We start from the raw sequence: 21,157 nt of genomic DNA on the forward strand, positions 1-21,157 counted from the left end.
CGCCATAACTGCAATGATCTTGGTAAAGACCCGAGGGGCCGTTGAGAGGCCAAACGGCAGAGCCTGAAATTGGTAATGTTGCTGTAGTATAGCAAACCGGAGATATTGTTGATGAAAAGGCGCTATAGGTACAAGTAGGTAAGTGTCCTGAATGTCCAGGGACACCATAAAACCTCCAGGCTCCATAGCTAGGGTAATAGAATGGAGAGTTTCCAAAAACTTGGATACCCTGATAAACTTGTTCAGATATTTGAGATTGAGGATAGGTTGATGAGACCCATTGGGCTTCTGAACTAAGAAAAGGGTAGAATAATAATTTTCCTTAATTCAGTAAGGACTTATTGGCTTTGTGGAGCAGTAGGGCCTTGATTGAGTCCGATGGAGGTCCTGTGCAAAAGAACTGTTGGGGGGGGGGCACATCAGGAATAAGAGGGCGTATCCATGGGAGACCACTTCTCCTACCCAGGTATCTGACGTGGTTTGGTGCCAACCTGGGCGAAAGAAGTCGGCCTCCCACCCTGGGAGCCTCCAGGGAGAGGGCCGCCCAGTCAGGTTACAGGCTTGTCCGCAGACTTGGCAGGTGAACGTCTAGTAGCCCAGGCCTGTTTGGCCCTAGGCTTGGAGGCCTTGGCTGATGTCTGTTGACATGGAAAGGACTGACCCTTGGCTTTGCCTTGAGGGCGAAAGGAACAGAAGGATGACAGCCTAGGTTTTGTATTATAGGTAAAGGGCAGAAACGCTGTCTTGTAAGCTGCCAAAGTAGATTTTATCTAGCTCTGGACCAAATAGGATGCCTCCCGAATAAGGGAGAGACTCCAGAGCCCATTTTGAGTCTGAATCTGCTTTCCGGGAACGGAGCCAAATGATACGGCGGGCCACTACCAAAGTGGCAGATATCCTGGAGGCCAGGAGAGCCGTATCCATAGCTGTCTCGCCTAAGTAGGAGGCTGGAGATACATATGAGAGTTGCTCCCTTGAAGTATCAGGGGGAAGTGTTTCTCCTAGGGCCTCTGCCCAACTCTCAATGGCTTTAGCCACCCAGGCCGTAGCCCTAGCAGGATGAGTAATAGCTCCTGTAAGAGAGTAAATAGATTTATGACAAGCTTCTATACTTCTATCTGTAGTCTCCTTCAAGGAGGTAGCAGTATGAATGGTTAATGTGGCATTTTTAACCAAACGAGTTACATGAACATCCACCGCCGGGGGAACTTCCCATTTAGTGCAATCAATAGCTGGAAGAGGGTAGAGGAACTGAACAGTTTAGGAATTTGAAACCTTTTACCAGGCATATTCCAAGCTTCATTCATGTAATCAGATAGCTGGTCTGACTAAGGGAACTCTGGTAAAACTACCTTTTGTCGTTTAAAAAGTTAATTATTTTTCTTAGGAGCTGGTTCAACCTCTTCTATTTGTTTAATAGATTTTACAGCTCTGACAAAAGCAGGTATATCTAGTTTAGAGGGTGGCTCCTCTTCTCTGGAGAGAAGTGAGAGAGGTCTTTATCTTCTGCCTACCCAGATGATATGTCAGAATCAGATAACTGAGTGGACTGGGAGGATAACAGAGCACGTTTAGACGGTTTAGTTCAGTGTTGGCTAACCTTGACACTCCAGCTGTTGTGGAACTATATATCCCAGCATGCCCTGCCACAGTTTTAGCATGCCCTAATAGCAAAACTGTAGCAGTGCATGCTGGGTTATGTAGTTCCATAACAGCTGGAGTGTCAAGGTTAGCCAACACTGGTTTAGTAGGTAGAGGCTTTTCCCTTTGTAGCATTTGCTGCAAGGCTATAGAGGTAGTAGCCAAACTCTGTACTGAGGTAGACAGCATGTCTACCCATGGGGGAGGCAAAGGATTTGCAGGGAGTACCTGCTGTGGCCATCCCACAGGGACAACTCTCTGTTCCGTAATTTTTGCCAGCATCTGTGAAAAGCACGCCCAGGGTGGGTCCTGAGGGAGAGACACTGGGGGCTGAGGGACCTGTGGCTGTGTAACGATTAAGTTGAAGTCCTCTGGGGCTAAGCCCTCTGAGTAGGAGTTACAGGACAACAGAATAGGGGCAGGATCCTGAGGCTGTTTGTTATTTTCTCTGCCAGTCATAGTAATACAGTGCAGTGAACACCCTGCAGTATATGAAATAAGGCAGTAGTGTGTAGTAGCGCTATACATGTCCCAATATAATATGCAACAGCGCTAAATGTGGCATCATGCAGTATGCAACAGCGCTATATATATATATATATATATATATATATCACAACATAGTGTGCAACTGCACTACTGGTGGCCCCCCTGGAGCGACAGCGCTATATATGGCACAAGGTAGTGTGCAACAGCGCTACATATGACACCAGGGAGCGTGCAACCGTGTTAAATATGGCACAATGTAGTGTGCAACGCAGGAAGAAGGAAGTGATAGCCCTCACAAGTGTGAGATACAATGGCCCTCTATACCAGGGATGGGGAACCTCAGGCCCGGGGGCCGTATAAGGCCCGCAGAATCATTTGGCCTGGCCTTCTGAGCTTTTTTCCTGTTAGTCTCATCTGGCTAGCAGGGTGCCTGGAATGGCATCCTGCAGCCAGAATCTATGCAGCAGTGTCACCTGGAGTGTCCTTAAGATGCTTCAGACGGTCACACCGCTGCTTTTACAGCTGCTCACGATGCTCCAGGCATTGCTGTAATCACCGATGATTGAGGCCCCACCCCCGTGTGACATCACACAGAGGGGGCGTGGCCTGCACCGGGCCCGCAAATAATGTTATATATATATCAAAATGGCCCTCGGCAGAAAAAAGGTTCCCCACCCCTGCTCTATACCTTAGTATGACAGGATATAGCAGAAGCAAGGGATAGTTGTAACTCACAGTATAGAAAATAGAGATTAGCGCTAGCACAAGTCACACACAAATCAGAAAACAACATTACATGTCTGTAATGGGCACTATCATCAACTACACAGACCGCAGTGGCTGGTAGGATATAGCGCTGTATAACATGGCCCTTGGGAGAGGTATACAGGACCAAGCGATTCCCGGAGACTGCTTGCCTAAAATAGCTGCCGCGCTTCTCTGAGGGGGCTGAGGGTGAGGGAGGAGCAGCCCAGGGAACACCAGGACCACAGTGGAATGGTGCCCTGAGCTGGGGGAGGGGGTGCGGGGAGAGCGCCTTATCCCCGGTTGACGTTAACCACCAGGTACCCATGCCTTAATAATATGTCTCTGCGCCAGTATGTTAATGCCCCAGTGGTCTAGTGGAGTAGTGGGCGAGCCAGTGTCCACATCAGCGCCGCCGGTCTGTCTTCTGAGACCAGAGGCAAGACTGCACTAATACGCGAGTTCACACGAACGGGGATCCGCCTTACCTGTCCCCTGGATTCCGGGCTGCAGTCTGGGGGTCCGGGGAGGCTGCTATCTAGTCCCACTCGGATCCCCGCCGGGAGTACCTATCACAGGCTTGGTGTCAAGGCGCCACCAAGGGGTGATGGGGTGGCAGCACAGACGTTCGGAGGACAGTCTGGTGCTGCTAAACCTTCTGGTAGATATAAAAATTAAATAAAATAAAAAAGGCTTGGGCTGCAAAAGTAAGCTCCCTGTTATAATGGTGGTCCAGCTCCTTGCCGGACACCAACGAAACTGAAGTGCCCTCGGGCTGTGGGAGGGGTATAGGGGAAAGGACCGGTGCATCCTGGGATTGAAAAGCTTTGCTGTTGGTGACCGGTCCTCCAGGTCCCACCTACACCCCCAATGTCTCCCTGTGGAGCCCTATGGACCCTGAAGAAGAAATGTTCATTATTAACCTTGACATTTCACTGCAATACTCTTAATAGACATCTTAAGCCACTCTCACATCTTAAGTACAATGGCCTGACTCAGCACGGATCGCAACGGTGATCATAGCTGCGTAATCGCACGCAATGAAACTGCGAAAATATGCCGTCTGCCACCGCTCAGCCAGCATAGAGTCGCCCACCACAGCTTTCTCATACCCGTAATACTCAGTCCTGCGTATACATGGGAGAATATCGGCCCCTCATGTACAATTACAGCAGGTCTGACCTCTCTCAGAATCTGCAACTCTCGTCACTCGCAGTGAGTACTCAAACAGGCACATCTGCGTTTCTCCAACCACTCCCCCGTCACCACCTCCAAACGCTCACGGCCTGTTACTCACTCTGCATGAATTCCACAGTGCTTCCGTAATCGCAATACAATCAACTGCACATGCGGAGTGCGCAGCAAGCAACAATCAGCCGATCTGTGTAGGCGGTTACAATTGCGATCCATGCTGCATCAAGTCCAATATCCTAATGGAATTTGATGCAGGTCAAAAAGCTGAGATTAGTAATTTCAGTTGCTATAATAGTGTTAATTCTAGGATGGGCAAGTCGGCTCTCACTCAAGAGGGCATGTTGCAGGGTGTGGTCACTATAAAAGGAGGCACGTCCTTGAGACATGCCCCTTTTTCATCACTGTCGGGGGCGTGTCCAGCACTCACATAGATGCTGGGCTGCCTCCAAGCTCTACCCGCAGTGTGAATAGATGCATTTAATCTATTCAATCGCCGGTGATTGTTTCACCATCTTTTCGGCCAGTGTGTGGGGATGGTTGTTTCAGCGCTGAAACAACCTAGCGGGAACACTATATAACATCATCGATCTTGCCTGTATATTAATCACCTAATCGCCACAGTGGATTTCTTCAAAGCAAGCATATTATGTGGTCAGTCACTGTGTGTCTGCTTTGTAGAGAAGAACCGCTCTCTTAACATGGTTGCAGAGGAGTGACAGATCATGGTACAATTATTTAGATATCCATGTATATTACTAAACTCTGTAATACACATCCTATGATATACACTTCATGGCCCAGGCATGTGAACAACCAAACATCACACGCATATGTGCTTGTTGAACATCTTATACCCAAACCATGTGCATTAAAATTACTTTAGAATATGGCTGTGGGGATTCACATCCATGCAACCTCAAGACAATCAATGAAGTCAGGTGTGACAAGGCCTGATTTGCAGTCGGTATTCCATTTCATCCCACAGGTATTCATTGGAGGGAATTCAATTCAGCGTGAGGGATGAGTGCCCAGAGCTATTTAACTGACCGCACTGTATATGTGCAACCAGTATATTTTTGCTCACAACTTCCTGAGGTGCGAACAGAAATCCACGATAACTAGTGCCTCAGGGCACATAAATCAGAAAATGCCATTTACCACGACTAAACAGCACAGGGAATAAGTCAGTGTAAACTGCATCTCCCGACTTAAGCAAAGGCAATGATATAGCGCTGGGCAATCATCCAGAGAGCTTAAATTCGTGTGGAATTGAATTACCCTCCAATGTGACTACAGATTAGGGCTCTGTGCAGGCCAGTCAGGTTTCTCCACAACATTCTAAAGAAACTGATTTTTTTGGTCCTCGCTTTGTGCACGGGGTAAATATCATGCTGAAACTGTATGAAGCCTTCCCCAAACCGTTGACACAAAATTGGAAGCACAAAACTCTCTAGAATTATTATTATTACCAGTTATTTATATAGCGCACACATATTCCGCAGCGCTTTACTTGGTCAATCACATCGGTCCCTACCCCCAGTGGAGCTTACAATCTATATTCCCTACCACATGCATACACACACTAGGGTAATTTGTTAGGAGCCAAATAACTTACCAGTATATTTTTGGAGTGTGGGAGGAAACCAGAGAACCCGGAGGAAACCCACGCAAGCACAGGGAGAATATACAAACTCCACACAGTTAGGCCTGAAGTGGGAATTGAACCCACAACCTCAGTGCTGTGAGGCAGTAATGCTAACCATTACATGGTCTGTGCTGCCCAGAATGCCACTGTATGTTATAGCATTAGGATTTCCCTTCCCTGGAACTAAGGGCCCAGGCTAAAATATGACACAACAGCCCCAGTCATTATGCATTCAGGCAGGAAGTGTTCTCTCTTCATCCACCAAACCCAGATTCAACCATACTAGATGGTGAGAGGTAATTTGTCACTCAAGAACACGTTTCCATTGCTCTAGAGCCCAATGACAGTGTCTTTTACAACACCCCAGCTAACATTTGGCATTGCACATGGTAATCAGAGGCTAGTATGTTGCTGCTCATGGAAACCTAATCCATGAAGCTCCTGACGAACAGTTCTTGTGCTGACATTACTTTCAGAGTCTAAAACTCAGTAGTGTGTGTTGCAACCAAGGATAAACAATTAGCACTGATTCAGTGCAATTGTGTGGTCTACCGCATTTTGGCAGAGCGGTTGTTGCTTCTGGACATTTCTACTTCACAAAAATAGCTGGGGAGCTCTCCAGCAAAGCAGAAATTTGGCAAACTGACTTGTTGGATGGGTGGTAACCTACGAGTGCCATGTTAAAAGTCACTGAGTTCTTCAGTACAACCATTTCTACTGCTAATGTTTGACTATGGAGATTGCATGCACACACTAAATAGGACGGTGTTCATGTTCTTTTGCCTATGTAGCATATATTAGAGGAAGATTCAAATAGCATTGAATTTCCATCAGAACCTTGTGTACTAATCTCGTGTGGATTATCCAAAAAAAAACATTGCTCACGATCGCCATCCAATACATCTTTACTTTACTTCATCATTAACTCACCATTGCTCATGGTCGCCATCCAATATTTTATTACTTTACTTCATCATTAACGCCTCTTCAAAAATCATTAGCTTTCAGGATCATTGTAACAACCCCTTTTAACATTCGCTCCTTTACAAATCAATAACCCAAAACATCAATTATATTCATTAACTCCCTAATTACATTCAATAGTCACCTCCCTAAAAATAAACCTTCATCTTAAAATGACTCTATAGAGAGCATTTACACCATCACCTTCATAATCAGACCCAATCCTAACTAAACCCTTTAATCTACTTTAATAACTTTCCTCAATGATACCCCTTCCTACAGATGTGTCCTCATACATCTAGCCTCCTTGCGCGTTAAACAGCCCTTCTAATCGTGCCAGGCCGTGGTGTGACGCTGTAGCGCGACTTGTAACGCATAAAGGATAGATGTATGTGGACACATCTGTACCTCCAGAGGCCTCATAAGTTGATGATCTTTCTTAATTTTGCTGCTCCTACACATTGCATTCACAGCTCCGTTGTTTGAGACGGAATGGGCATCAAAGTAGGTGCTTCTCCTTCTCTTACTCATATTATCATCTACTCCTAATTCCCACCAAGGGCACCTAACATTTGGTTGCTTACGCCCTGTTGCTGGTTGAGTGTGATTATCGTTAATGCAGCAATGTTTATAAACCATGTCCTTGTCCTGCATTGTTTTGTACCTTAAGTCACTGTTTTCTTGTACACTCATTTGTTCATGTACTTTGTAAGGTGCTGTGAAACACTAGCGATGCCATATAAATCAAGGATAATATTCATCATTATAGGAGCTATGCACTGTGGCGATAGACTGCACGGCCCCTACATGGGGCAGTATAAAGTATTTCCGCCAAGCCGTTGGTCTCCCCTCACCCCTGCTCAAAGGGATCTTATTTCAATAAATGATGTGGCTGCACAGGTAGCTCATATGTGGGCTACAGGCAATAATAGACAACCACACATAAACTGGTCCAAAACACGCTATAGGTGTCTGGCCGGGGGAGGAATGTCCCTGCTCAGACTCCCCTTGATCACTCCTTAAGTTAATTTTCAGCTGCTAAACTTCATTAGCTTTTTCTATTATACACAGTCGAGTCACATTATTTTATGACCACCTCCTACATTTGACTTTGGCAGCACATAGCCCACGAAGTACGTCACGTGCCGTGCGCTGGTTTGGTGGGTATATAAGGTGTGCTATAGGCAGTCTGCACACATCACTCGTTGCTGTCATGGGTAAAAGGTGCGATTTACCAGAGTTGCAAAAAGGGATGATTATTGCCTTTCGGACCAAGGGTGACAGTATTTCTGAAACAGTGCAGTCTGTAAACTGTTCGCGTGCTGCTGAGAATGTGTATCATGACTGGACAAATGGCACCACTGCGAATATGTGACGTGGAAACCGCGGGTTATGCGACGTGGAAACTGCGGAGCACAATGAGGTGAGAGGTGAAAGTCGGCTACGAAGGTGTGTGAGGGCCCACCGACACGCTACAGTGGAGCCGCTCTTCATCACAATGAACCTGGGGGCCACCAGACGTGTGTTTAAAATGACAGTCCAGCGTACCATGGTGCGTATGGGGATCCGTATCAAACGGATGGTCGCTGCACCTATGCTAACAAAGGTGCATCAGCGAAAGAGACTTCAATTTTCACGCCTGTATCAGAATTGGAACTCTGCTGTTGGCGATGGGTTGCCTTCTCCGATGAGTCACGTTTTCTGCTTCATCGAACCAGATGGACGTCGGCATGTCAGGCGAGAAACATCGGAGAACAAACACCCTGCAACCATTGCTGGAAGAACCCAAGCTGGTGGTGGCAACGTTATGCTCTGGGGAATGTTTTCATGGCATTCTCTGGGTTATGAATCCATTGTTGCAGAGCAAGTACATGCTGATTGTCTTCCCTGAGGTGGATGGGATCTTCAAGCAAGAATGCGACATGTCACAAGGCTAGAAATGTCCAACAGTGGTTGGACGAGCATTACCAAGACTTCCAAGTACTTCTCTGGCTCACTAATTCCCCAGACTTGAACACAATTGAGCATCTGTGGGACCATCGCGATCGTTGTGTTCGCTCTAAGATTACTCCACCATGCACCCTACAGCAGCTGTGGGATGCACGGCAGTCAGCATGGATCCAGATACCTGTACCAACCCATCAGCATCTTATAGAGTCATTCCCAGCCCTTCTAGCTGCTGTCCATGTTGCACACGGTGGTTACTCTGGCTATTAGCTGGTGATCATAATAATGTGACTCGACTGTGTATCATACTTGCCATCTGTCCCTCATTGTCAGGGAGACTCCCTGAAATAGCATCAATTTCCCGGTCTCACTGAAGAGTCCTAACCCTCCCAAGGGTTTCCTCCTCCTCCTACCCCCTTGCGTCTAGAACCTAAGACACCCGGCTTACCTTCGTTGGGTATGCCGGGTGTCGGGATTTCGTTGTGAGGCCAATGATAGGCATCGGATTTCAATGCCTATCTTTAGTCCCATGTTGGGCTATTAGTGTCCTGACTACATCCCGTTATATTAATAAAAAACAGAGAGAGAGAGAGACACATTCAAATGGGATACACACATTCAAATGGGATCATTACTATAATTTCCCTGCATTGGTTATACGGCACAGTGATCCCTATGGCTACATGCATTTTCTGATAAGTATCAGTGTGTTTACATCACCAAGTGGATCTTACTAACTGCTCTGGGACTCGTTTACATTTGGATGAAAGTAATTTTTATGACACCTCTCAGATATAGCAGTACACGCCCACTTTACCGCTGCGCTCATAGGTGCTGCTTCCACAATCTCCCTAAAATGCTTTTTCAAAAGTAGGCAAGTATGCCGTGTATATTGCTAAATCTTATAGTTATACAGCCATGCTTTAAGAACCTACAATTTAACACAAGACTCTCATTGACAGTAACAGTAAATGACCACAAACACAAGAGCCAGTTCTGTGGGTGCTGGAGTACCCCCATATCTGTGATGCCACTATCCGGTTCTATGCATGGTCATATGAGTAAGGGGATCTGGAGCCCCTACAATCATTCTAAAAAGTTGCCTCCTAGGACCCTGGACATGAGAAAATAACACATGTCCTGTGGTCATATCTATGTCCTGCAGAATATAATTAGCCAGGCTGCCAGGGGGTAATTGTGGGAGAGCAGCACACTGACATGTACGTGTCATTACCCCAACCCGGGCCCTTCCGCCGCTGCTGGGCGGCCTCTCACCTACACGGAGACGCCACAGTGCTTCTAGGGACCCCGCTCCCCTATCCTCCCGCACTCCGGCCGCCAGCGGGGTCCCCACCTCCCCGGATGTTGGAATCAGGCTTGGTGTACAGGAGCAGGCCCCTGCCGTGTCCATAGAAACGGCGGTAACAGGAGGAGGAAGCCCCCCGGTGACGGGGATAGAGCGTCTCTCAGCAGCAACACACACAGCGCTCGACTCACACTGCCCACCAGGGGGCCGCCCGCTACTGCTACTGGTGTACACAGCGCCACCGCCCGGTCACTTCGCGCAACAGCCGGCATCGTGTACAGTACCAGTCCAGACGGTTAAAGGAGGAATCCATGGCATCATAAGTGTCATATCAGCCCTTCTCGTTCTTATCGCTGCTGCCATATACTTTCCCATGTGGTGTATCCGTATCTATCTTGGTTGTAGGAGAGATAATAGTGACACAGTGGGCGGTCGCTTATAGAAATCAGAAACCCAAGTATCCAATGGGGCGGAACGGTAAACAATCACTATTAATTAGAAAAAGCAGGTTTATATATACAGAATGTGTAACGTGTCATGGTGATAGCAAAATGCAGGACAGTGTAGGAATTGGAACGTGAAACTTTAGTGTCATTACTTTAGGGGGTGACACTGTCAGGAGGCTGGGGGCAGCCCTGAGCAAGCTCCCAGCGTGACGAGAAAGGGGGGTGACACGAAAGACATGCCCCCAAAATGTCATACGACAGACAGGATATGTGGCCTATGGACATGAAGTCCTCAGTGGCGCACTGGGTGACACCACTGTGAAACTACATGTAAGAGTCCCCAATGCTGCCGGCACTGGGTTTATAAGAGGTAGGGAAGTTAGTGCAGGTAGCTAGGATTTATTTGATAGACCTAAACAAAGGAATGGGATTGAAATGCCGGAGGCTGTGTAGCCGCCGGTTCAAATCTCGACAGCGCTAGCCCGATGCCGAGGAAATCCCAAAATCAGAGGTAAGTAATCTAACTCTCCCCTCTCCACCCCCTAATCCTAACCCTCCTTTAGGGGTGCCTAACCTCCTCCCCTAGTGCCTAACCCTAACCTCTCCCCTTTAGTCCCTAAAAACCCCCATCCCCGCACCCTAAACCTAACCCTCCCGGGGGGATTCCTAATCCTAACCTCCCTCCCTAGTGCCTAAACCTAACCCCCCTCCCCCATCCCCGGCTACATCGCTACTTACCTCCGGCGCTGGACGATCGGTCCGGTATCCTGTCGGGGTCCCGGCGTCGGGATTAACATATGCGTCAGTATTTTGACACCTATGTTAAATCCCCTGCCGTGATTGTAGTGTCGTGATTGCAACCGGTCTCTTAACTACATCCCCTAAACAAAGGGTGCTCTGGGTGCAAACTTAGGTAAAGGTGCAGCATGTACGGTTTCCCTTCACACAGCTCTCACATGATGGTCTTACAGTCTGTTGACATCCCAGTCTCCATACCACTCTGAAGCTTCTGTACATTGTCATAGCATAGGTTACCATTGCTTCCTGTGCCACAATTCCATTGATTGATTGGATTCATCAGCAACTTTTGCACAGAGGCTAGGGTATATAGTTGGTACCAGGTTGCTGCAGCAATTACAGTTCCTCTTTGATTGTACGCAACGCACCGACCCTTTGCAAACTGGACTCTGTATGCTCTCCTTTCAAGAACAAGTATGGCAATTAGATTAGTTCAGGGGCTATCTGGAAAATATTAGCCTGGAGGGCTAGTATATAGCACTGGCCCATTGGCAGCGGTATTTCCCATGACAAAAAGACTGGTCTTGTTTATTGCCCCATAAATTGCTTTTTCTTCAGCAGAGTCCATAGGGGGATCCACAGGGATACCATGGGGTGTGTGTGGTTGGAGTGACCCAGGCACCAAACAGTTAAGCTTTAGCTCCCAGGATGCCTCGGCCCTCCTCCACATATACCACGCCACCAGCCACAGGCAGACAGTTTTCTGTTTGGTGCTGAACAGGATCAGTCGCACCTTTGATAACGGTGACTTTAGCAGTCCCAAGCTTTTAATTTCATGAGTTTATTTTATTTGACTTTAGAGCAAACAGCGCTAGATGTCCTAATGGACGCCTGTGCTGCTGCTCCATCTACCTCTGCCGGCGCCACAACAACAGTAACTGGTCCAGTGATTTCGGCGGGCGCAAATGGGGCTTGGCTGGCTGCGCCACTGGGGACCCAGAACTGCAGCCGGGCAGCGGAGATGCAGGTAAGTGGCAGTCCTTACCTCCAGCGGTGGATACCTGCCAGAGGGCGCTGCAGTGGGGCGATCTGTTCGTCCGCTCCCCCACTAAACCACCGGGGCAAGTTAGACTGGTGCCGGAGACTGTGATGGCGGACATTTTTTACGAGGCCAGCGTACCCGGAGGTTAATGCAGCACAGGGGAGGTAGGCTCCCCTGGCAGCCCTTCCCCCAGCCCAGACGGCGATCCCTCATCAAGAGTTTTCCCGCTTCTGGGCTGCTGCTCCTCCTACCCTCCTCCCTGTACGCGACACTCAGTAATCATTATTCAGTGCTCTGCTGAAGGTGCTGGTCTCAGGAGGTTTGGGCCCAGTCTCCCCAGGGGCCAGGTTATACAGTGCTCAAATCCTACCAACCTATGTGATTGGTTAGTTGATTCAGAGTCCATTGTAATTATATTTATTTGCATTGTATGTGACTTACGCTAGCTCTGCTTTGTGGTGATAAACTTTAACTGTCAGTTATTCCTATCACTGCTGTTTTCTCCTTAACCCTCAACTGCCAGGTGTGTAGGGGTTCAATAGTACTTCACATTTACTTGTACTTGTGAAGGCTGTCACTTTACATTGTTAGCTTTACACTTATTGTGTGCTATTTACTGCTTATGGCCCCCATTTATCAATGATCACTTTTGCAACGCGATTAGGGCATGCCAGTAACACCCATTATCGCATTGCAAAATGCGGTCATACCGGCCGGATGTATCATCTGGGACACGCAGGGACAGGGGCTCCGAAAGGATACTGTCCCTGTGATGTCTCCGAAGAGCTGCCGGCCAGTGCAGGGGCTGCTGCGCATGCGCAGGCACCACAGACTGCACATGCACAGCAGATCCCTCCGCCAGCTAATTATGTGCGGTGTAGCCCATAGGCTACAGTGGCTAACGGCATCTTCAAATATTGCAGGTGCCAATATCAGGAATGCATCGCATTTCGGATATTGGTAAATTTGGCAGCATCGCATCCCCTATAGAAACCTATGGGGTGGCGGCTGCCAGCGGTAATGGAGAGATCACAACAGGGGTTGGAGATATCTGCTGGGTTCCCTCCTTAATACATACGGGGGATACTTAATATTTGAGGTAAACCCCCGAAAACGGGTGTTTTCGTGGATTATACCTCAGATACACTTTGATAAATGGGCCCCATAGTTTTATAAAGATTTGGATTCTAAGGGTAAACAGGAGGCTGAGACCCCAGTGCTGATTACATACAAATCCTATCTTGCAGGCTTGTCCCTTCAGGATTCTATACAGAATGGTTTGTGTACTAATTGTTATAGATTTACTTACCAGTCCACATTACCAACCATATGAGCCACCCTGGGTGTCCTCATTATCCCAGGTTATGACGCAGCTATTGGATCATTTATCAACTCCCATGCTGCCTCCTACCATGGGGTACCCACAGCTGTTACATCTTACAATGTCGGCATCCCTTATGCAGTCTTCTTGGATGGATATTTATGCCCATCAGATTATGGCTCAAACGTCCGCCGCCTCTCAGCAAAAGGTACAGGCAGGCAGACCATTAGCCACCAAAGCACATAGGCGGACTGTATTATCCTTTCAGTCCACCCAGCTTTCGGATTTGGACGCATCATCTGAGGAGGCAGATGATGCACAAGGTTCTCTCTCCGAGTCAAACTCGGTTGAGGAGCACCGTCAATCAACAGTGGATGTTCCTGCTTTACTGAGGGTGGTTAATTCAATCCTGAATATAGAGAATGATGAACCAGCCCCTAAACCTAAAACCCAGTTGTTTAAACGTCAGAAGGTAGTTAAGGCTGAATTCCCTCAATCAGAACAGCTCACCGAGCTCATGGGAGAAGCTTGGGGTACTCCTGGCAAGTGATTCCAGGTCCAAAAGAGACTAGCGTCTTTTTACCCTATCTCTACTAGCGAGTGTATTAAGTGGGAAGTCCTCCCACTGTTGAATCGCATGTGGCACGCCTAGTTAGAAAGTCTACGATGCCATTACCGTCTACATCCTCCCTTAAGGAAACCACGGATAGAAAGCTAGAAACTTGTCTAAAGTCAATCTACTCACTTTCTGGCGCTATCACTAGGTCAGCTGTGGCTGCGGCCTGGGTGGCTAAGGCTATCGAAGGATGGGCAGGGGCACTGGAAGAGAGCCTGCAATCAGATGCTACCAGGGTACAACTGGCCTATATCTCCCATATTCAGGAAGCAGCCTTTTATTTGGGAAAAGCTGCGTTGGATACTGGGCTCCTTGCCTCTCAGGTTTCTGCCGCTTTGGTAGTCGCATGCCGGGTCCTTTGGCTACGGTCCTGGAAGGTAGACCTGGGATCCAAGCAGGCACTCAAACCCTTCTCTGGAGACAGATTGTTCGGCAAAGAATTAGACAAGATTGTGGCTACCGTGGCAGCCTCTAAATCTGCCTTTCTGCCATCAGCAACTTCCTCTGAGCCTAGGTTGTCCTCAAGTCGGTCCTTTAACCCCCAGGGTAAGACAAGAGGACACTCTTTTCCCAGGCCGCGAGTCAATCAGCCTTGGTAGGCCAGACGTCCAGCTTCTAAATTGACAAAAACACACTTAGCAAGCGCTAATCAGAAAGGTATAGAAGGTGAGTTTAAAAAGCAGCAAAACAAATTATGAGCCTGTGTAAGCTCAAACCCATGACCAACCTAGTTGGATACCCCAAAATCCAAACAAAAAGAGTTTTGCGCTAATGTTATATTAAGTATAACATTAACACATAGGTTCTACTATCAGGAGTTTATTACCATCCTGGTGTCTGTAGGGTTTGGACTGATATTAATAAGAATTCTGTTATACACTATCCAAATAAGACAAGTGTAGGAGATGTGGATAATTATATATATTACCTATATATCATCTTATTAAGTAGCGTAGGAGATGTGGAAAATTTGGAACTTATGTCCAGGTTACCAAATGCCCCTTTGGACCAGGGCTGATTGCCCAATGTATTCTATACTGTCCTATGAAATATTATTACCCTACACTCCTTGTAGGTTATGTCAATTATATCGTTATCTTTATTTTAAATGTATATATATTTTTATAATAACAATTATATTACAACTATGGTCTATAATGTATATCTGTATTAATGTCTGGGAGTCTACATGTGTATTTATATAAGGGTTTAGTACGTATGTCTAATCATATGCAGACACCCTATCTAGATGCTTTTCCTACATACTTCTTTACCGTTCTAGTATTTGATAGATCGGAACACTATAGGTTAATTTGCTCTCTCTTTTATAGTATTAATATAATTTTGTGTTGTAAAGGGAAGGTCTTGTTAAGCTAGATTTAAGTAAATATGGAAGTTAAAATCAGAAATACATGGTATGTAAAGTGATCTAATAACATTCATAAATATCCCCTCTTTTAGTCATCTTATTTATTTTTTAACTTCTACATGTTTTTCTATATATTTTTTATTTTAAAAAATTATTTTGTATTTTTAATGCTGTTTGTATAAATGATTAGTTGGATTTTGAATACAAACCATCTAACTAAAAAAAAATGTATAACTACCCTATCCCTTCCGGGCAGGGGAACGTGGAAATGTACCGCTAGAACGCATGCAGGTTGTTATTTATTCCATGACAGGCAAGTTAACAAGCTCGAGTGACACGCAAAAGTACTCCGCTGGAACGCATGGTGGCTGGTACCCATGCCAAGAAAGACCAGCTAGGAATCTGTAGTGGAGGTAACCAATAAACTTACCTAGAGACCATCATATGACTCTTTTCCAAAATGAGGCTTGGATCCATGTCTATGGTGCATGTGCATAGCGCCGGTCCCTGCGATAAAAACCGAGTGAATTTGAACAGAGATCCACACTTCTGAGGAAGCCGCTGAACGTAAAGGAGGCAGAGAAATGTGTTAAGGACTGTGTTATTCTTAAAACAGCTGGTATATACCATTTACATATCTCCCAGGAGAACTGTTTATATAGTAGAGGACTTGAACCTCCTTGCATATGAAATATTCTGAGATGTATATTGGCTTGTGGATGATTACGCACAGCATTTGAAAGTTCCACTGCTAGTTATGCATGTACGCTGATTGGAACCTTGCTAATACTACTAACAAGAACTAACAAAGTTTATACAATATTCTAACAAAATCCTTGATATTTATATATATATCCATTAGAGCCTTACTAACACTATGGACTTCAACTAATCATGTCTATGTAATAGTATAATATGAGTTTTTTTCACTTTCATTGGAGATCACTGCTGCTTTGCTTCATCTAAATAACTGCTTGCTTGTTTCATCACTAACATAAGCTGAAAATTGATATACCACCGCTGGAGTTTTGAACTGATTTAATCTCTAAAGTGAAGGAAGTGTAAGCGCTTCATGGGAGTTAAGGATCCAAAATACTCATCTTCCCACTGATCAAAATAGGAGAATATAGATCTGGATTGATTGTGTTATTTAACTAATCTTTTAGAGATGGTTTTTGCAAATTTGTGGGTATACCGGCCGGTTATTCATATTTAATGATCTAATGTAGAAACAATAAATTTTTATTTTAATTTCTATTGGTTTTATTCTGTTTTTTTTATGACACCTGGTGCGGCCCGCACCCCCATAGTGACGTCATTGGGCATAAGGAATGTATTGAACATTTCTTAAAAGGTGTAAAATATCTGGGGGGGTTTTCCAATGAAAGCAAGTGTTTTTTTTTTTTTATCATATTATCATTTTGGGGTACAGAAAAATGCTTGTACAGTGATTATGCAGTATTTTTATACAACTTTGTAAAAAGTCAGAATAAATGCTTTTAGCTCCCATCAGCAAATTCAAAAACCCCTCTTCCATCAATAAAACACCCCAAATACCTGTCTCACATCTTTTATTTCATAATTGATCTTTTTAGAGTAATTCACCTGAAAACTGAAATGACTTTTTGGGCAAATTATGCTTTTTAAACTCCTCCAATTGCGTGATTATTAATTGGGAGGGGTGTACCAGAGGTCCCAACATTTTTATCTTAAAATAAAGATTTTCCCTTTTCACCTGCTCAGGGGCTGCGTAGAAAGCAAAACGTGGATTTCCTCTGAAAAGCAAGGCAAGTTTGAGTAAGTCTAAGCTGTCACAGACACAGCGGGTCTCCAGACACACAGAGGGCTCTCCTGCTGTGAGCAAGAACACAGTGGCTAATATATGGATGCCCAGTGTTTAAACAGTCCAACGCGCCTGTGTCTCCCCCAAATGCTGACTACCCGTCACTCACTTTAAGAATGAATCCTCTGTGTGAGCGTAATCGCAATTTCCACACATGCGCAATAACTAACATTCGCTCAATCTGCATTAATATCGGCATTGTGTCCACATCTGATCACACCCAGAGGGCTCCAGCACCTGGGACAATTGTAACAGCTAGAGGTGGGAGCTGTGAAAATATGCTAATGTCTGCAAAGATTACCCAAGCATAGAGACGCCCACTGATGCCTTCTTACCTGCGTGTGAGGCCTCATACCTGCGTAAATATCGGTAACATCGATGCACATCAGTGGTCATCTTACCATTGTGGCAGGTTAGACCTGCCATAGCCTTGGGAGTTCTGAAATGTAGAGCTGCATAAGAGACCGCATGGGCTAATTTATTCATGCCCATGAAATGGCGTTCAAATGGACAGACACTCCTTAGTTTTTCAGACCCCCCCCCCCCGTCACCACCCCAAACACTGACAACATGTCACTCACTTTGCGATGGATTCCAATGTGCATCTGTAATTGCATGTGATCGCTGCACATGCGCAGTGCGGCTTATATGCATGCGCAATGGCAATCACTTGCTCCGCGTGATAATCACATTAGCGTCCATCTCTGAATCAGGCTCCTCAGTTACATATGTCCCATCCCTACGTGTGTAGTGTTTCCTGTTGAAAGGAGCCATCCAGTTTCAGTAAAGAAGGGGAGCCCATTGCAATATTTGAGTATCATGAATGCAGCCTTCATATAAATGCTTCCAATAAAGAGAGAAGACCAACAACAAAATGTATTTTACTGGAAAATTGCTATTGTGCTTACAGGCACCTATATATCCAAAGCCACTTTGTTATGTTTCGTCACATAGTCATTTCATTTATTGAAGTTTTTGTTAAAGCCACAAAAAAAATAGTCTATTAAACACAACATGGTACTTTTGTATGAGGGTAATTACTATGCACTCCAAATCTTTTAGGCTTTAGTTTATTTGAAGAAAAAACATGCACTATACTAGTGGTTCCCAACATTTTTCTAATCACTGCGCCCTAGGGTATCTGCATTTTTTTCCACGGCACCCCTGGGCCAAAAGTTTCCATATGAAAAATTCAGCAAAAATTAAATGAAGTAAATTAGGTCAGGTTATGTGGTGGTTGACAGGGCTGCGCTTCTTTTTGTCCACATATTTTTTGATTGGCAGTCATTAGCACTGGTTTTCCCTATCACACTGACTAAATATCATTTTATTTGGTACGGGACCACCAACCCGAGGAACCCCAGTTTGGGAACCACTGCACAATACTGTAAGACTATAGTAACAAATTGCAAGTCCACATCTCAAATGTGGCATAGTTGCCTACCCTCCGGCATCCTGTGGGAGACTTCTGGATCACAGTCTACTCTTCTGCTGCCATGGATTGTAAATCATAAATCCCAGATTCTTCTATACAGGTCAACTCAACCTGCCAGGGGACCACCAAGGACTTGATGAGCAAAGAAAGTGATTTTCTGCAGTCACAATGACTGCTGTCGTTGCTTAGAAGCCTCGGCTGTAGGTATGGACATCAATGGTCAATGATTACAGACCATCAATGTTTTTATTCTGATGGTACTGTTTTGACATTCGATGGTGGTGTTCCAATGTTCACCACCATCAAATGGTGAGGAATCGATGGTATGCTGATATTAAACTTTTTTTAAGTCCTGAGTACTGCAGCCAAGAAGGAGCCAGGGGCAGTGCAGCTCTCAGGATTTAAAAAAAAAGTTTAATACAATCAGATCAGTGCATCTGGGGGTTCGTTTAAGGCTTTCTCTGTGCCTCAGATGTGACCTGGTCCATTACTCCCTCCCCCAGGCTGCTTCTAGGCAACAGACACATTGTTAGCCCTGATTGGTTCTCACTGTCTCAGAGAGCCAATTAGAGCACAGCCATTGCCCCTGCAGCAGCAGCCTCTTGTTGAGATGTGTCCTTCATGTCCGTAGCTGCATCGTCACTCAGGTCCTGTAGCTGCTCCAACTCGGGTCTCAATTAAAAGACAGTGACAGTCCAACTTCACTCCGGGTCCCGCCCCAAGCCCCACCCGATCGTGCAGCAGTGGAATTTGATGGCAGAAGCCCAGTAGTGAAAGGTGGTATGGGCCAGTATGGCGTACTATTAAGAAATTTGTAGCTGCTACATCGTACCAACCAACCACCTTACCGCTGTGGAACTGCTGTCCAGTGTCTGCAGCACTTCAGAAAACAGCAGGATGCAGGCATAAAGGTGAAGAGGAGGACTTTCTCCTCAGTCATGACCCGGCTGCACAGCGTGCATAACGTCAGGATGTTGCGCCACTCGTGGGCAGCAGAGAATGGCAGAGGAGCTGAAAAGAGAAGAGCAGCACTGCAGAGGCAAAAGCCCAAGAAAATAAGTTTAGGCTGGGGTAGGTGTGACACGAGGGGGCGCTGGAGTGATACATGGAGGGCTGGAGTGGCATGGGAAAGCTGAAGTGACACAAGGGGCATCTGGAGTGACACATGGAGAGGTGGAGTGGCATGCAGGAGGTAGAGTGACATTGGAGAACTGGAGTAGCACAGGGGGCAGCTGGAGTGACACATGGAGGGCTGGAGTGGCATGGGAAAGCTGGAGTGACATGGGGAACCTGGATTGACATGAGCTGTAGTGACCCAGGAGGGAGCTGTAGTGGCATGGGGTGTGGGACTGGAGCTGAAGTGACACGGGGGGACTAGAGTGACACATGGTGGGCTGGAATGACATTGTGGAGATGGAAAGGCAATGTCACAACCCAGGTTTTGTCACATGGAGGTTTGCGGTCCTTACCGGTGAGGGTGCTGTGGCGCGGTCCTTCTGGTGGGGGAGCTGGCATGTGGAGATTGGCATTGCGTTTGCGCAAAGGTCTGCCACGTTGGGCCATCCTGATGTGTAAGACTAGTGGCATCTCCGCGTCACAGCTATCTGGGCGCCACCATGTTGTCTTTGGCCATGTGACATAGCGGGCCAATCATCTGTGGGTCACCTGCTCTCTCTGGCCTATCACATTCTGTTGCTGGGTACTTAAGGGTGTTTGGAGCGTCCTGTAGTTGCCAGTGCAACGTGTTTCACAGCTTCAGCTGTGAGAGAGAGTTCCTGTGCTCCTGAGACCTGTGCTCCGGTGCTTGCCCTAGCTCCTTGTCTGCCTTTGCCTTGCACTCTGCTGGAGATTGCCCTGCACCTTCCACCAGACCCACTCCTGCCTGAACCTGTCTCTGCAGTTAACCCATTCCTGTACAACCATCATCACAGCATTACCTGATTCTCCTTTCAGCCATCATCACAGCAATACAGGATTTTCCCTTCAGCCACCATCTTAGCATTTCCGGATTCTCCTTTCAGCCATCATCACAGCATTTCCGGATATCCCTCTCAGCCAGCATACCCAGATATCCATTTCACCTTTACAGTCTATCTGGATTCACCTTATTCATATCTGTCACCGTGCTGGACATTTATTTATTCCCACTCACTACAGTTTCCTCCTGCTACATTTATTAGTTTGTTATTACTGGACTTTAGTTTACCTTATTGTCCATGTCTAGCATCATTCACATTAAACAACCTACTTTTCAGTTTGAACGTGTTCTGGTGTTTACTCTGTTACCACCCTGGGGGCCTGATTCAGAGCCGGATGCTCTGACCAGAGCGCTCGCTCTGAATCAGGGCCCTCCTACCTAAAAATGGAGCGGCCTCTTGGACGCTCGCATAGCTGTGGGTTACCACCCACAGCTTATGC

General features: G+C 46.4%; 2 protein-coding genes across 3 annotated transcripts in view; one reads left to right on the top strand and one right to left on the bottom strand.

Annotated features, from left to right (window-relative positions):
• SAMD8 (sterile alpha motif domain containing 8) overlaps nt 1-10,203 on the bottom strand; it is an 82,850-nt gene extending 72,647 nt beyond the window's left edge. Inside the window, exon 1 of one of the 2 annotated variants that reach the window (XM_088474957.1) lies at nt 9,903-10,203. In XM_088474957.1, coding sequence (XP_088331083.1) covers nt 9,903-10,034 — 132 coding nt within the window. In that variant the 5' untranslated portion in view covers nt 10,035-10,203. Of the gene's footprint in view, nt 1-9,898 lie in introns of both variants that reach the window. The other variant, XM_088474959.1, reaches the window with a different exon arrangement.
• Nucleotides 10,204-10,209: 6 nt separating this feature from the next.
• The window catches only part of DUSP13A (dual specificity phosphatase 13A), a 47,996-nt gene continuing 37,048 nt past the window's right edge, over nt 10,210-21,157 (top strand). Inside the window, exon 1 of the mRNA XM_088474962.1 lies at nt 10,210-10,406. The gene's annotated coding sequence lies outside the window, so the exon portion shown is untranslated. The remainder of the gene's footprint in view (nt 10,407-21,157) is intronic.

This window comes from Taudactylus pleione, unplaced genomic scaffold, assembly GCF_031769625.1.
Source record: "Taudactylus pleione unplaced genomic scaffold, aTauple2 ptg000157l, whole genome shotgun sequence".
Taxonomy (NCBI): domain Eukaryota; kingdom Metazoa; phylum Chordata; class Amphibia; order Anura; family Myobatrachidae; genus Taudactylus; species Taudactylus pleione.